At 49.0% G+C, this 14810-nt stretch overlaps 1 protein-coding gene across 3 annotated transcripts in view; it reads right to left on the reverse strand.

Annotated features, from left to right (window-relative positions):
* Positions 1-991: 991 nt before the first annotated feature.
* CACNG2 (calcium voltage-gated channel auxiliary subunit gamma 2) overlaps positions 992-14810 on the reverse strand; it is a 52573-nt gene continuing 38754 nt past the window's right edge. For all 3 annotated transcript variants that reach the window (XM_088055404.1, XM_005527564.2, XM_005527563.2), the window contains 3 exons: positions 5793-5876; positions 1963-2103; positions 992-1530 (listed from right to left, as the gene is read on the reverse strand). In XM_088055404.1, coding sequence (XP_087911530.1) covers positions 995-1530; positions 1963-2103; positions 5793-5876 — 761 coding nt within the window. In that variant the 3' untranslated portion in view covers positions 992-994. The remainder of the gene's footprint in view (positions 1531-1962; positions 2104-5792; positions 5877-14810) is intronic.

The following is a 14810-nucleotide window of genomic DNA, read 5'->3' on the forward strand; positions in this document are numbered from 1 at the left end:
TCTTTTTTTTTTTTTTTTTTTTTTTTTGTCTCTGCTTGTGTGTCTTTATTTACTGTGTCTGTTTGTTTTTTTGCACTGTCACCATTAACCCCAGGGTCCCAAGGGCTGGGGAAGTGGGGACCCCCCTGGGGACACTGTGGAGGGGTGACTCAGCATCAGCTCCTGCACTCCCTAGGGTCACTTTAAACCCCTAGGTACCTGTGGAGGATGAGTGGATCCCCACGGATCCTAGGGGAATGGAGTGGGTCCCCATGGGTCTCAGGGGAACAGAGTGGGTCATGGCTAACTCCAGCACCCAGGATCCTCCATAACTGGCCCAAGAACACTGAAGTCACTGGCAGCCCAACACCCATCCCCTGTTCCCCAAGAAGCTTGTGCTGGGTTAAAGGTAAGTGGGAAACAAACCATAAAATAAAATAATAAAACCACCCAAAATTAAAAAAGCTGCCTCCTCCTCTTCCTCCCACTTGATTTATTGTCATTTTTTATTTCTTGGTTCCCTTTTATTTTTTTTAATCTGTTTTTATTAAATGTTAAAATAATGGTACATGGGAAATCATGCATTTTCTTTTAAATTTATTTCTATTTTTTAAATCTCTTTCTCTCAGTTTAAAGGTTTTTCTTTTTTTTCTTTTTTCTTTTTTCTTTTTTTTTTTAAGAATTTTTTTTCACTGTTGTCTCTTTCCTCATGTTTCCTTTTCGTTTGTTTGGGTTTTTTTTTGTTCGCTCGCTTGTTTGTCTGCTTATCTGCTTGTTCCTTCGTTATTTTTTTTTTATTTTTTTTGTCAGTTTTTTGTTTGCTTTTGTTGGTTTTTTTGTGGATTTTTTTTTTTTTTTGCATTGGGAAGGTCCCCACTCCACCAAGGGGCGCTTCCACCTCCTCCTTCCCCACCCCCCCTGCTGCCCCCTGCCCCCTTCCACCCTCCCCACCCTGCAGCCCACCCCCGTCTCCTCCTGCCCGTTCCTGCCCCATTTTCAGCTCCTGGCGACGGCTTCATACCGGGGTGGTCCGGCGGTTGGCTGTGTTGGTGTGGATAGAGTCCTTGTTCTCTTTCTGGATACAGTTGTGAACCTGGAGGAAACTGTTATCCCTGTCGGAGTTGTAGGTGGCGGTGGGGGTGGTGGTTGCCTTCAGCGGGTCCCTGGTCAGGGTGTACATCGAGATCTCTGTTGATGGGAGGGTGTTGAACCCTTTGATCCCGACGGGAGAGGCATCCCTGGAGTGTGAAGGCTCAGTGGAGCGGGAGCTGGAGCGACTGCGTCTCTGATAGCGGTACCGGTAGCTGGGGATGCGGGTGATGGCGGAGGACTGGAGGTAGTCCGTGGCACGAGCGTTGGCGCGCAGCTGTTTGTGCCGGTCTATGAACATGTGGACAGCCAGCACTCCCACCATCTCGGCTATAATGAAGGACAGGGCCCCGAAATAGAAGGACCAGCCATAGGAGTAGCTGTTCTTCTTGGAGTCACTCTTGGAGGGGTCTCCAGCGTTGGCTGATATGTATACGATGATGCCAATTATATTACTCAGACCTGCAAGCCGTCCGGCAGGGGAGAGAGAAGGAGATGTCAGGAAGGTCACACGTGACAGTAGTGGGGGCTGTGGGGTTGAATCCCTGCCTGTCCCCTCCTGGATGGGCAGTTTTCCTTGGGAAACTCAGGCAAAACCCTCCTCAGGTGCCTGCTGCTTCCCTGGACTGCACTCCTGGTCCCTGAGAGATGTCAGATATTAGGGAAATTCTCCATCAGCTCCCAAGCAGGAGAAAAGCCCCTGCCTGCCTGCCTGCCTCTGCTGGGCAAGCAGACAGCGTGGAGAGGCATCCCTGTGGTGCTGCTTTCAGCCCAAATAAAGCTTATCAGGGCTGGGAAATGCACACTCATCTGCCTGGGCCACTGCACCCCTGCAGATGCCCCCCAACCCCTGGAGCCCACCCCCGGGGCATCAGGCCCTGGGCATCCCTTTACCTGCAGACACGAAGAAGATGCCGGCACTAAGGATGATGTTGTGTCGGGTTTTGTAGAACTCGCTGGCTGCAATGCAGAGTCCACCCATGAAAAGCAGAATCACACTCAGGATCGGGAAAATACTAGAGGCTCTAACAGCCCCTGCAGAGGAGAGAGGGAGGGCAGGACAGAAAGAACAACACAGGTGTGAGAGACAGCAAACAGGGGCATGGAAATGGTGCCGGAGTGAGGGGACGGGGCACGCGAGCACGTTTTATGGGTGGGGGTGAAGGGGAGAGGCAGAGGGCAATGTGCAGTAGGGAAGTAATTTAAGGAGGGATAAAGGCATTGGATGATGGAGGGAGGGAGAGAGAGAGAAACAAAGTGTGTCAGAAAAAGAGAGTGGTCCAAAACAACTCTCCCATGCCCTGGCCACTGCTGCTGTCACGAAGCTGGCGGTTCAGCGCAGGGAGGTAGAGGGGACTGCGGGGCTGGTGGCTGAGTTGGGAGCCTGCCTGCCTTGTCTGTGCCCCCTCACGCTGTCTTTTCCTCTCTTTTCGGGGGGACTGTGGGCTGGAGGGGGAGCCCAGGCACCATTCAGCTTCTCCTTCTGCGGGGCTCTGCCGCTCAAGCCTGCACTTCAAAGAGCAGCAACCCAAATGCTTCCTGCAGAGCTGCTCAATCTCAAATCCTCCGGAAAGGGCATGAGCATCTCAAGGAGAAGTTTTTTGGTTTTTTTTAGGGCTGAGAAGGAGCTCGTGGTGCCATGCACTGCGCTGCAGCTGCAGTGAGGACTGAGAAGAAAAAGTCCCAGCCCTGTGTGCCGAAATGCGGGGCTTATCCTAGTGATTAAATGACTGGGCTCCTTCCAGAGGGCAGTGATGGGTTTGGATGTGCCAGCTCCCACACACGCACACTCTCCATCGGTCGATATGGGAAGAGCTCAGCCAGCAGAGGGCAATGGCATGGATGCACAGATGCACGTATATGCTCATATGTGCATGCAAAACATACCCCAAAGCTTCTGGGGGGCCTGACTCGTGTTCACGCAGCGAAAGGCCAAGTCTGTGTGTACGCACACCCACGCACACAGGCACGCACGCACACACCGCTCGTGGGCGGCTCAGTGGGAGCCAGCGCTCTGCCTGAGTCTGCGTTGCGAATATTCCTATTTTTTTTTTAAACTAGGAAGGCCTTCTCTCCTCCCTTCACAAGAGAAAATAAGCTGTTAAAGTGTGAAATGAAGCCTTGCTTGATAAAGAAAGGTATCAGACGGGCTGGTGCAATTCTGCTTGTGGAGCAAAGATCTGGAAGGGGGATGAAAGCTAATCCTTCCTTGCCTGCAAGAATGATCCCAATGAAGCAAATGCAGGACTTTTTCTTAAGTGAGCAGAGACCCTGCTTAAAAGACCCTGCTGGCCCCTGGATCCTGCTAGGCACAAGCAATCAGTTCTTTGAGGGGGGCCTAACACACTGCCTGTGCATGGGGAATGCAGAAGGCAGGGAGAAACCTCTCTTGCTTGCTTTCCAGCTCTTCTTGGCTGTGTTTCAGGGAACAGGATAACAGTAATAACCATCTTAATAGCTTCTGGAAAACAAGGTGGCATTTGACGAAGGGAAGCTTAAATGGCAGGAAGCAAACGTCAAGCAGACACCCACTCTTGAGAGGGTTTCTAGGGGGATGCTTGGTCTGTCCTGCAACCTGGTCCTGACTACATCAGTTTTATCTCTGTCTTAATTCTGAAATTCACGTCTGTTGGGAGAACACAAAGTTGCTGACTGACATGGGAAGCTGCAGCTGTCATGTGGTGGAGAAGGAAAGTAGCCTTCTTCAGCCTTTCAGGAGGACCATGCCAGCAAGAGAGGGGGAGAATATCATCCAGTCTTCCTGGCTCCAGGGCCTGTGGCCTAAAGAATAGGGGCTGGTGGTGTACGCTCCCTAAGTTCATCTGCGTCTGCTAGCAAGGAAACACAGGGATGCTTCTGGTCCCTCTCTGATAACAGCATTTAATTTCAAAAGTCCTAAGACAACTTATGTGGATGGCTGGCAGAAATAATGGCTAAGCCCTTCTAGCCAGGCTATGGACACTGCCCCATCACTGTCCTGGTCCCCTGGGGCATGAGGAAATTGCCTACTCTGATACTGATAAACAACTTCCTAGCTGTTTCTGATGGTACCGCCAGGCTTTGCCCATGCAGAGCACCCATGGACTCTGGTTTTACAGAAGTTCTGGGAAGAAGCTATTCAGTGGGGTCCTTCTCCAGGCAGGTCTAAGCCAGCAGAAATCCCAGTTCCCTCAGGAGTGACCCAAGTCATCCTTTATTGACTTGCCAAATCTCTCTTTGAACCTGGTTCTTTCTTAAAAAGGGCTCTCCCCTGGGAACACTGTCAGGTCCTGACATTGGGCTGGTTTTTTGTCTTCAGATCTTGTTCCCTCTGAGGGAACAAACCCATCCTTCTTGAGATGTTTGGCCCCTTCCCCGAACTCTTTTTTCTGAAGTGCAATTGATGCTGCAAGCAGCTTCCTTGCTCTCAAGCAGCTCTGCCAGGGCTGGTTTGCCCCCGGAGGCAGCCTGCAAACCTTTGGCATCCCTGTGCCAAACTGGATCAAACCCCTGTCTTCAGCTCTGCTGTTCAGGGGCCATGCGGCAATTAAGAGACCGGTGCTGCAGAAAGGCAGCTGAAAGAAGCAATCTCCCTTGGTTATTTACAATTTACAGTGGATGAAGGACTGTTTGAGAAACCAAGAGGAAGCAGCATAAGATCTGTCTCTTTTCACATACAAATGAGCCTCACAGATCCTAAATTATCTCTCTCATCCCTGCCGCAGGGCTGGGTCTCCACATCTGGCTTGGAGCACACCCGGATGACAAGGAGCTATTCTGAAAGACTCCCGGTCTTTGGAAGCCTCTGATGATTAACCTTGGAAGGTCAAAAGCACTTATCTCAGATTTCTGTTGGGAGAAGATCTCATGATGTCAAAAGACGTTGGGCTTGTGGAGGCAGGGCAGGATAGCAAGGTGAAGACCTAAAAGGAGGAGTGTTCCCTGCTCAGCTGTGCTAAAGGAAGAGTAAGCTCCTGCCTCTGGGGTGGGTGGAAATGCTGGCTGGTGAGAGCAACCAGGCAGGGCATGATGTGGATCTGTCCTACTGGCCAGGGTGCTGCTGCGCAAAGCGCTGTGAGCTTTGCTCACACATCTCAGGCTGGACATGGAGCTTGGGCCAGGTTTCATTACAGACATGCCTTGTGCCTAGGGTTCAGCATCTCTCTAAGGGCTCTGGGTAAGCACCAGGTCTTTCCTTCAAAGGGCTCTGACTGTCCTTATTCCTGCTTCCTGCTCCCATCGCTAAAACCAGCAAAGATCAGATCTGCAGCCTCCGTAGGGAAGCGGTGTTTGGGGAAAGGTGAAGACAGCAATAAGAGCTCCTCAGTCAAAATCCAGTTAATTTCTTAAGTCTAGTGCCACTGGAGTATCAGATAAGGAAATACAAACTTCCTCTGCTTCAGGAGGACATGCACACTCATACACACACACACTGCCCCAGCTAGGCCAGTCTGACCTCGGCAGCTTTTCAGTGTATTTGAATTAAGACTCTGATTTTATATCACAATTAATTTCTGCTAATAAATAAAAATGCCATTTGTTGTTACTGTGAGTTTGAATTTGCACTGTCTCATGGGCAGGGTCCCTGGGAGGTGAGAGTGGAGTTATTTTTAGGGGGTGACAAGGCTCTGGGTTTTCCACTGAGCCTCACAAGTCCCAGTGTCTCCACCACCCTGTGTTCAGAAAACAAAAGGCGCCCGACGCTAGCACCTACGAGCCATTGCAGAAAGAGCCTGCGGACTTACGGAGGAAATATTCTGCTGTATCGGCTTCATAATCTGCATCCTCAGGGAAGTGATCGATTTGCTTACACAGACCTTTAAAATTCCCTAGGGAACAAGAGAAAAAAAAGAACAAATGAGAACACCAAAACCTGCCTTGCAGGAACAGCTGCCCTCTGCGTCACCTTTTGTGCCCGCCTGCCTTCTTCCCAGGCAGCATGCCCACTCGTGTGTGCATGCCCAGGAACTGCCCAGGGCCTCTCCTTGCACACTTGAGCATGTATTTCCCTGGTATTTGCACAGGAATGTGGGGTTTGCTGTCAGGATCCAGCCTGACGCCCACCAAGCCCAGCACGCCTCACTCCGCAGAGGAGAGCAGCAGAAGCTCGGTGGCTCCTGCTGAAGGCAGGCAGGAGAGCACTGCCCGCCTCTGAGGGAGGTGGGATGGGAGCAGGAGCCAGATACTGGGCAAAGTACAGGTGCCAAGGTGCTCTCCCTCAGCATGGACAGGCGTAACTATGAGTTTCATCATCAGACCTCAGTGTTTCCCCTGACATGGCCTCGGTGGATCCCAGCAATAAGGGGATCGGGGCAGGATGATTAGGTGTGGGTTGCAAAAGTATTTGTTTCTCTCAGCTCTGAATTTGCTGCCCTTTGATTCCCTGGGCAGGATACATCCCTTTGTTCTGGTTTGGTGTGAGAACAAAAGCCCTTAATCTACTTTCTCCATATGACTGCTTGTTTTTGCGTACCTTTGCCAGGCCTTCTCTTGTATCCTCACAGACTGAGGCTACAAGAAGTTTGGTGCAAGTGTGTGTATGCAGCTCAACAGCAAAACACCCTTGTGCTGGGGGAGCAAAATCTTCCACCATAAGTGGAGGAAACTGGACTGGACACAGTTCCATCAGGCTGGTGTATGTACAGGGCCTTCTGCTAGTTTCAGTCATGGGGCACCCTTTTTCACATACCCCATGACCAACAAGGCCATCCCAGCAAGTGGCCAGTGACACGTTCCAAGTCTTTTCTTTGCTGAGATGTCTACCAAACTCTTATTTTCATCACTCATCTCTCCTCTTGACACCAGGAATACCACTTCAGAGAGGTACTCCTCAAGCCACATCATAATTTCTACCATGACCACTGATTAATTAATATCTCAAATGATCAGGTTGTCCATTCTTGTACAGGGTTGACCATGTGAAAGACAATTTCATTATATCTTCTGGGGTTCCCACAATATTTTTCTCCTACCCTCCATTCCATTTCCCTCTGGACACTTGCACTGACTGGCAACACAGAAGTGATGGACATAGTCTGTCCAGGAAGGAGAAATGCAGTGTCTGCATGAGGTGCATGGTGATCCCGTGGGCCTCCTCACCAGAGGTCAAGCAACAAAATGTCTCAGGCTCATTGGTCCCACAGTGGAAGCATTTGGAGACCGAGTCTGAAGAGTGACAAATGCTGTGGCAACCTGGGTAAGCCTCCTGCCACCCTGACCCCGAACCCAGCTTCTGGACCAGCTGGGTGTGCAGGGCAAGGGAAAATGAAGCTGCCACACTTGAGGTTGTTGCCTCTGGGAAGAGCAACAGATCTCTTCCAGACCAACCCTACCCAGGCTGAGACCTGCAGTCACCATGTTAGGTCCCCAGGTCATGTCTTGGAAGGTCTGTTCCAGGTAAATTTGAATGATCTTTCAGATATTTGTGAACAGATGGAGGAAGGATAAAACTCAAAGGATTCTCCCTGAGTTTCTTCTTGAGGCCAAGCCTTGATGGATTCATGTTTGGGATGCTTTGGGAGGCAGTCCTGAGTAAATAGCTGAGTAAATGGAAGGCAGGTGGGTGGGTTTCTTTATGTCAACCCCCAAGTTTGGCTTCTTCTGCATCCATCTGGCTTGTGTCTGATGCCTCCAAGGTACCTATCGCATTTAGCTGCTCATTTGAAGAGCTTGCATGAAGAGACTAGAGACAGCAGAGAGGAGTGTGTGTGCATTAAGAGGTACGTAATAGGAGAAGAAAGTAGGAACAAAGCCTCTCTGTGTAGCTCTGACATACTATTCCCACACTGAAACGGTGGGTTATGAAAGGTTGTTAATCACTCATCCCCAATCCAGTTACCTCGTTGAAAAAGTGTCTGCTTCTCAGCCATGGCTTTTCTGGAAGGAAAGCTTCATAGCCAAGGAAATTGCCTTGGCACACTTCCACCCTGCTACTTGCCCACTAAAATCCCTTTGAGGCAGGCAGATACAGCATGAAGGGGGTCCTTTCCCTTGCTTGCCCCTGACTGCCTGGGGCCATCTGCCTGTGACAGATGAGCAGCTCCTCATCCTGGTCCTTTGGCTGCGGTCACTGCTGTACAGTGCATGTGAACACTGGCACACTCCGGGGCACTGGGGAGGTCTCCAGCTTCAGATTTCAGCTCCTTGCCCAGCAGATCCTGAACACCGAGTTCCTCCTGCCCATACTTGCTGGGGGAGCAGGCAGAACCTGCATACACCTCCCAGGTGATGTTCCTGGCACACAGCCAGAGCCTCCCAGTTGGAATCAGCCAGGGAGGGAAGACGCAGTGCATCTGGGAACCCCCTCACTGTGTGACATCCTTTCCCTGCTTCCTTTTTTCTCCCTCTCCCCCGCTCTGTTTCTTGCTGAATTTGAGGCTGATTAATTCCTATGTAAAGAATTGAGCTGCTTGGGGAAGATGCTGCATCTGGTGCAGGCTGTCTTTTATATGGACTTGCGTGGGATAGCTGGTTAGAGGTTCGGCTGCTTAGGCAGGCTGAGGGGATATGCAGGCTCTTTGAAAATCTGCTACTGGTGCTCAGTGTCCCAAAGGCTTTGCTGACCTGGCTCAGCAGGGTACTTGGCCATTGGAGTGTCAAGCCTTGGCTTGCTTAAAATGCTGTGACATTGTGGAACTGCCCTTCTCCACAGGCTGATACGCTGTGCCAGGTTGATTCCCCTCCCCGGATCAATGCTACCAGGATTTATGAGGGCAGTGTTGGTCCCACTTTAGCCCCTGCTTTGTCTGTGCTCAGCACGGAGTGCTGTGGGTTTGGATGCTGCCTGTGCTACCACACCCTCTCCTCCCATGCCTCCTAGCTCCTCTGGGCGATGGATGGGGAAAGGATGCAGAATTTAGGTCATTAATGCGCTAACTGGGAATATAAGAGAACAAGATTCAGTTTTTGCTCTTCCACAGGCGTGCTGTTAAAACCACTTCTCTCTGCCTCAGAGTCCCACCCTGTAAAATGGGGGTGACAGCATTCCTCTGCCTGGTGCCGTACGGGGACGTGTTAAACAGGGCATGGTGTGGGTGTGCTGGTGCCAGCGGCTCCGAAAGTGCACGGAGTAGGTGAGTGATGGATGGCAGCGGTTCAGAAACCCGCTTGGTGTGGGGAAGGCCTTGATGTCACTTCTTGTGCCAAGGTCACTCGGCAATTCTCTGACGGACATCTGTGGCCTGCTGAGATGGTACAGCAGCTTCCCTGGCACCTGTGCTGGTGGAAGCACAGAGGGGGGATGGAGCAACTCAGCAGTGCTGCTGAGGTCTGACACAACAGCCTTTTCTTGTGCTGCACGTGTGGTCTGAAGAGCCAGGGACGGTGAGAGCTGTGTGCCATCCTATAGTTAATACTCCTGAACACCTGAGCAAGATCAAATCATTATGTGGGAGGGCATGTAGGGTTCTGAGTACACCCCCAAGGAAGTAAGAGCAACATCTCCTCTCTACTTGAGTCCCTTTTCCCTTCCCATTCTTCCCAGCTCAAGGTATTTCATGCTGTGAACCTTGAAACAGGGCATGCGTCTCTGTCTTCTCCCATACACCTCTCTGAGAAACTTCAACTACATGCTTCCACCTCCTCCCTGTAGCTCTCCCAGTGCAGTCTGGGCTCTCTCTTCATCCTTGCTCATGTTCAACCATCAGATCTCTTGTTTCTCAGTCTCTCTCACTCATGACAGCCGCCTCCCTCTCTCTGGTGTATCGGTGTGGGCATCCTCCGAACAGCCTGCTTTGGGGTGCGTGGGCGGCAAAGAAGGCGGGGATGAGCATCAGCCTGTCTCAGGACTGGAAGGCTGCAGATGCCCAGGTCCATGGAAAAGCACAGAGCAGCCCCCGCATCCTTTGTGTGTTACTGGGTGTCATTAGGCAAGATCACCACCGTTTGCTTCTTGCCTGCCCAAACTTTGGAAAATGCAAAGAAAAAGAGCCAGGATTGGTGCAGTAGGCACCCTTCCAGTGCCTGGCCAAGGACAGAAGTTGCCCAGTTGGGTCATTAGGAGCAGAGACAATCTCTCATACTGCCAAGAGGGACTAAATGTCTAAGAGGCATGAAATTCAATGTCAACTGTGTGTTCATCTCTGAGAGAGACCTCCTCCAGTGTGGCAGGATCATTGTTTGGGTATAAGCTGTCTATCCAGGACAGCTGGCAGCCACCAGCCCTGCTGCAGCAATACTCAGACTGAGCTACCCGTGATGAGAACCCGGCTCGGTACTGTTGGTGATAACAGTTTATTTTTGTGCTGCTTTGTGCAGCCCTGTCCCTTTCAGAAGTCTTGCTTGCCTGCAGAGTGCAATCCATTGCAAAATAGTAAGTTCCAAAGAATGAAAAGCTACTCCCTTCATGTGAGGTAGGAACACTTTTAAATGGTCAGGACCATACATCTGAAAACTGTGAGCCAGAGGCAGAGGAAAAGACATCCAAAAGGAGAGAAGCAGACAAAGAGGGACGAGAACAGAAAGACCTGTTTTCCCAGAATGATTTGTGATATTTCCATTTATGGAGAAAAGCAATCCACTGAAAGCTTTTCTTCAGTCTCACTCTCTAATTTAGCAGAGGTTTTGGCATGATGGCTTCTAGAGAAATAAATAAAGGGGGCTGGATATAGCTGTTGTCTCTAAAAGCTGAGAAAGATGTCTTGGTGTTGGCCAAGGATTTGAGTATCACTTTCCATCACATGCTCTCTGTATCATTTTAGGCAAGCCACTTACCCCCCTCTCCCCGCCCCCTTCTTTCACTCAAAATGGGAATAATGGTATTCCCCTGCCTCAGGAGAGTAGGCTGAAGATATTTGTATTAAAAATATGAAAGTGATCAGACACTAGATCATTTGGGCCAGATAATTCTTCCCACCATCTAGTTCAAATGTAACATGCTCATTTTTGATGTGACCTTCTGTGCATGAAGGCTGTGCAAACATGGCAGTTCTCAGAAGTTCCCACTTGTGCTGCCTGCCCTAGGAGTAAACTTTGGTGCAGAGTAAACTGTTTGCTATCTGCCCATGAAAGAGATATGAGAAATGGCACACGAAGGACAGGTAGTCAGACACAAACACAGATGTTTCTGCTCCAGGATTCTGTTTCTGAACAGTGTCCCTTTGGTACCAGGTGGTGAAGTGAGGCTCAGAACCAGCCTCTGGGCTACAAAGACAAATTCCACAGCTATATGGCAAACTGCTGGCATGCCTTTCTTACACACAAAAGGCTTCCAAACCAGGAGAGGACATCTGCCATCCCTGTCAAAAATTGACACTGGTGACACTGAGTTGTTAATGCCCAACCTGACATGACTGCAAGAGGAAGGAGTGAGGTTTCATGAAGTGACAAAGAGCACAGGAAAAGCCTTTTGAAGGCATTTTGATTGCTCTCCTCCCTTCCAAGAATGAAGCACTTGAGAGCTCACATAATTTTGGGGGATTTGGAGCTGATGAAAAGCGTGGTGGCAGGGAGCACAAACAGTGCTTGTGGGCATCTGCTTTTACCCACATGTGCTGACTCTCCCGAAAGAAAGACTGGCCCTACAAAAGGGCTCATTATACCTCTCTGGGAATCCCTCAGTAGAGAATCGCACCTTCCAAAAACAAGGCCATCTTTTCACCTGCCTCAGTACACAGGTTACAGGGTGTAGGGTTAAAGCAGAAAATAGAGCACAAGGGTTGGTCATTCTGGGGCTGGAGCAGGTGCTGCTCTTGCGGCTCTGACCCTGCCCAGTGGCAGGGGATGCTGTACTTGGGTAATACCTTTTGACCCAGCTGGGTAATTTTAGGACTGAAGAGTGCTCAGCTGTCATTAGGGACATAGGGATTTTCCACTACAAGGTGAAGGTCAGTGGGACAGTAAATGTGGTCTGCGGAGTTGAGCCTGGGACAATAGCAGAGATCCCATGGGAACTACAGGCCATCAAAAATCTTGCCACCTTTCTGTCCAAATGCAGTGCACCTGCTTGGATGTGGTCTTCTTCAATGCAAACATGCAGCAATGCATATGTTAAAAATCCCAAACAAAACGCTAGCAACATAACCAGTACGTTGCATACATAATTCTCTCCCTGGGGAGAGGATAAAAGAACAAACCACACGTGACTGATATCAAGCTCCATCGCTTAATGTGCCACTGGAATTCATTCAGATATTGTGCTGAAGAAGCCTGCAAAAGAACTGGTGCAAAATAGAAATTGATCTTATAGTTATGAAAGAATATCTGCCCCTGCCTACGAGGTAGAACCGTTATACCAGCTCTCCTCACCTTATTATTAATAATCATGTTTATTACAGCTGTTGCCAAGGGTCAGATGATAAAACAAGTTGCAGTAAAAATGTTGCAAACACTGTCTTACAGACCACTGCTGCCTTGATGAGCATGGAGGAAGAGGTGTATCACAGCACATTAGCAATAACCAAAGCTACAGCAGTAAAATGGCCTGAACACACTGTTCTGTGGAGGTTAATTTATTCAGGAGATGGCTGATAAATAGGAAAAGAAATGCAGACATAGATGGGAGAAGTAAGTGGGAGAAGGCAGTATGGGGTAGCACTGAGGAGAAAATTATGAGGTGGAAGGAGAGGGGTATAGAGAGCTGCCAGAGAGCACCAGGGAGATTAGTCCCATCCAAACTAATACCAGGCTCCTGTTCTGCCTTTTTCAGCTCTTCTCCTCGCTTAGTCTCTGCAGCTATCCCTGACAATCACCTGGAAAAGGAGAAGGGGCTAATGACAGAAGGATCATGGAATCACTTAAGTTGGAAAAGATGTCTGAGATCATCGAGTCCATCTTTTGACTGATTGTCAGCCATTGTGCCAACTTAACCAAAGTACTAAGTGCCACGTCCAGTTGTTTCATGAACTCTTCCAAGGATGGTGACTCCACCACTTCCCTGGGCAGCCTTTTCCAATGCTTAACCACCCTTTCAGTGTGATGACCACACATGCGCAGCTGCAGGTGACTCAGGTCCCTCCTGCCGAGCCTCAGCAGTGTGGGTGGGAGTGCAGGAGAGCCCATCCCACCCTGGCATTGCCCACATGGTGCCTTGCAGAGCTCTGCTGCGGCAGCCAAGGGGGCCCACGCTGTGCTAGGGCTGGACTCTGCACTGCTGTCAGCCTGGAACCGCTTTGCATCTTTCCTTGGAGGTGGCAGCCTCCCCTCCTTCCCACCCTGCTCGATGCTGCTGCTGCTGCTGCGTGCTGCTAAGTAGCCCATAGACTCTGCCTCAGTGCTGGCTACAGCTATTCCGTGTACGTGGGTGGAGATGCAGTGGTAGCAAAACCTATTATTAAGATTATATGAAGATTTCCATTTATAAACACCCTCTTTTTACAGGGTTGTAACTTTCAAAAATATCCTCGCTGTGGCTTGAAATTTCCCGTGCTTTGTCACAGGCAAAGAAGTGAGATTGGCTGGGAAAATTGGGCAAAGGCTCTTGAATGTGTTTTGGTGCAAACGCAAATCCAGCATGTTTGAGCTTTATAAACTGAAACATTGCGGGTGGCTGGTTTTCAGGGACTGCTAGACATCTGTCCAAGTCACAAATGAAAAATCTCAACACAGCAATAATAAAAGTAATTCAAAAAATCCTTTTTTGCAGACACCCAGTACAAATGTCTCCCATGGTAAATAATTGCATCTTTTTTCTAGACCTCGCCAGAATCAAACCCAGACCAAATTTCTTCTGAAAATAGTACTTAACACAAAAATGTATTAGGCTCATCTAAATCACTGAAAGCTGTGGGTAACTGTGTTCCTCCTAGTGTTCTATTTCTCACATTTGCCTTCTGCACTGGCATTGCAAATAATTATATATATATAACAAATGCATGATTTAATTTATATGTCAATGAAATAATTTGGTTTTTATAATGATATTTTCCTGTGTGATTCAGTGAATGAGTAAAGCATGAGCAACATCTCTGGTTCCTCAGCAGAGAGAACGGAAACAATTTCTACTGTTGTTAGAGTGACTAGTGTCACTCTAGGAAGGAAAAATATATGAACTTTCTGGCTTACAAGCCTTGTACCAGTTTTCAAGGTCTATTAACTGAGCTGGTGGAAGGAGTGCCTTTGCCTTGCAAGAAGAGACAGAACTAGATTTGAAATGAGCTGGGAACCAGAAATAGAGTTGAGAAAAGGGTTTGTAAGTGTTGGTGCTCAGATGTGGTAGCATGATGTTGGATTTCAAATTCAAAGAACATAACTTAGGTGCTGGACCTTCTCTGGTGGAGGATGGAGAAATAAAAGCAGAAGTTGATCAGGACATGGAGAAAAGTCCAAGCAAAACAGGAAGGGCAAGTGAAAGAAATAATGAAATTAGAGATGATTAAAAAAAAAAATCTATCAATTTGTAGCAAAACCATTTATGTGTGTGTGTAACGAGTCAAATGTGACACTACAACTGTGAGCCAAGTGACAGGAAGGGTGATGCAATTATCTGCAGTGAGAGAGAAGTGATGTGCATAAGGTGTGGGAGGAGACGAGATGCTCCATAGCTACCACAGGCAATCCCAATCCACGGCTGTACATCCAGATGTGAGAGGAAGGAAGACACTAATTTAAGCCTGGATGGAAAGGGGTGAATGGGATGGAGGAAGTATTTAAGAGCTGGTTCTTCTCTTTTCTTTTCTTTATTTTTTTTTTTCCTTTTCCCTATCATGGCAACAATACTGTAACTAGGACAGTTTTTGCATATAGGGTTACAACATCAAACTCTCAGAAATCAGAGCATGTAAACAACATCCTAGCTGGATGAGGACGTAAGGACTGAACCATCTCAA

Source organism: Pseudopodoces humilis, chromosome 5 (assembly GCF_049639895.1).
Source record: "Pseudopodoces humilis isolate 2021_Gansu_Grassland_sample_001 chromosome 5, ASM4963989v1, whole genome shotgun sequence".
Classification (NCBI taxonomy): Eukaryota; Metazoa; Chordata; class Aves; order Passeriformes; family Paridae; genus Pseudopodoces; species Pseudopodoces humilis.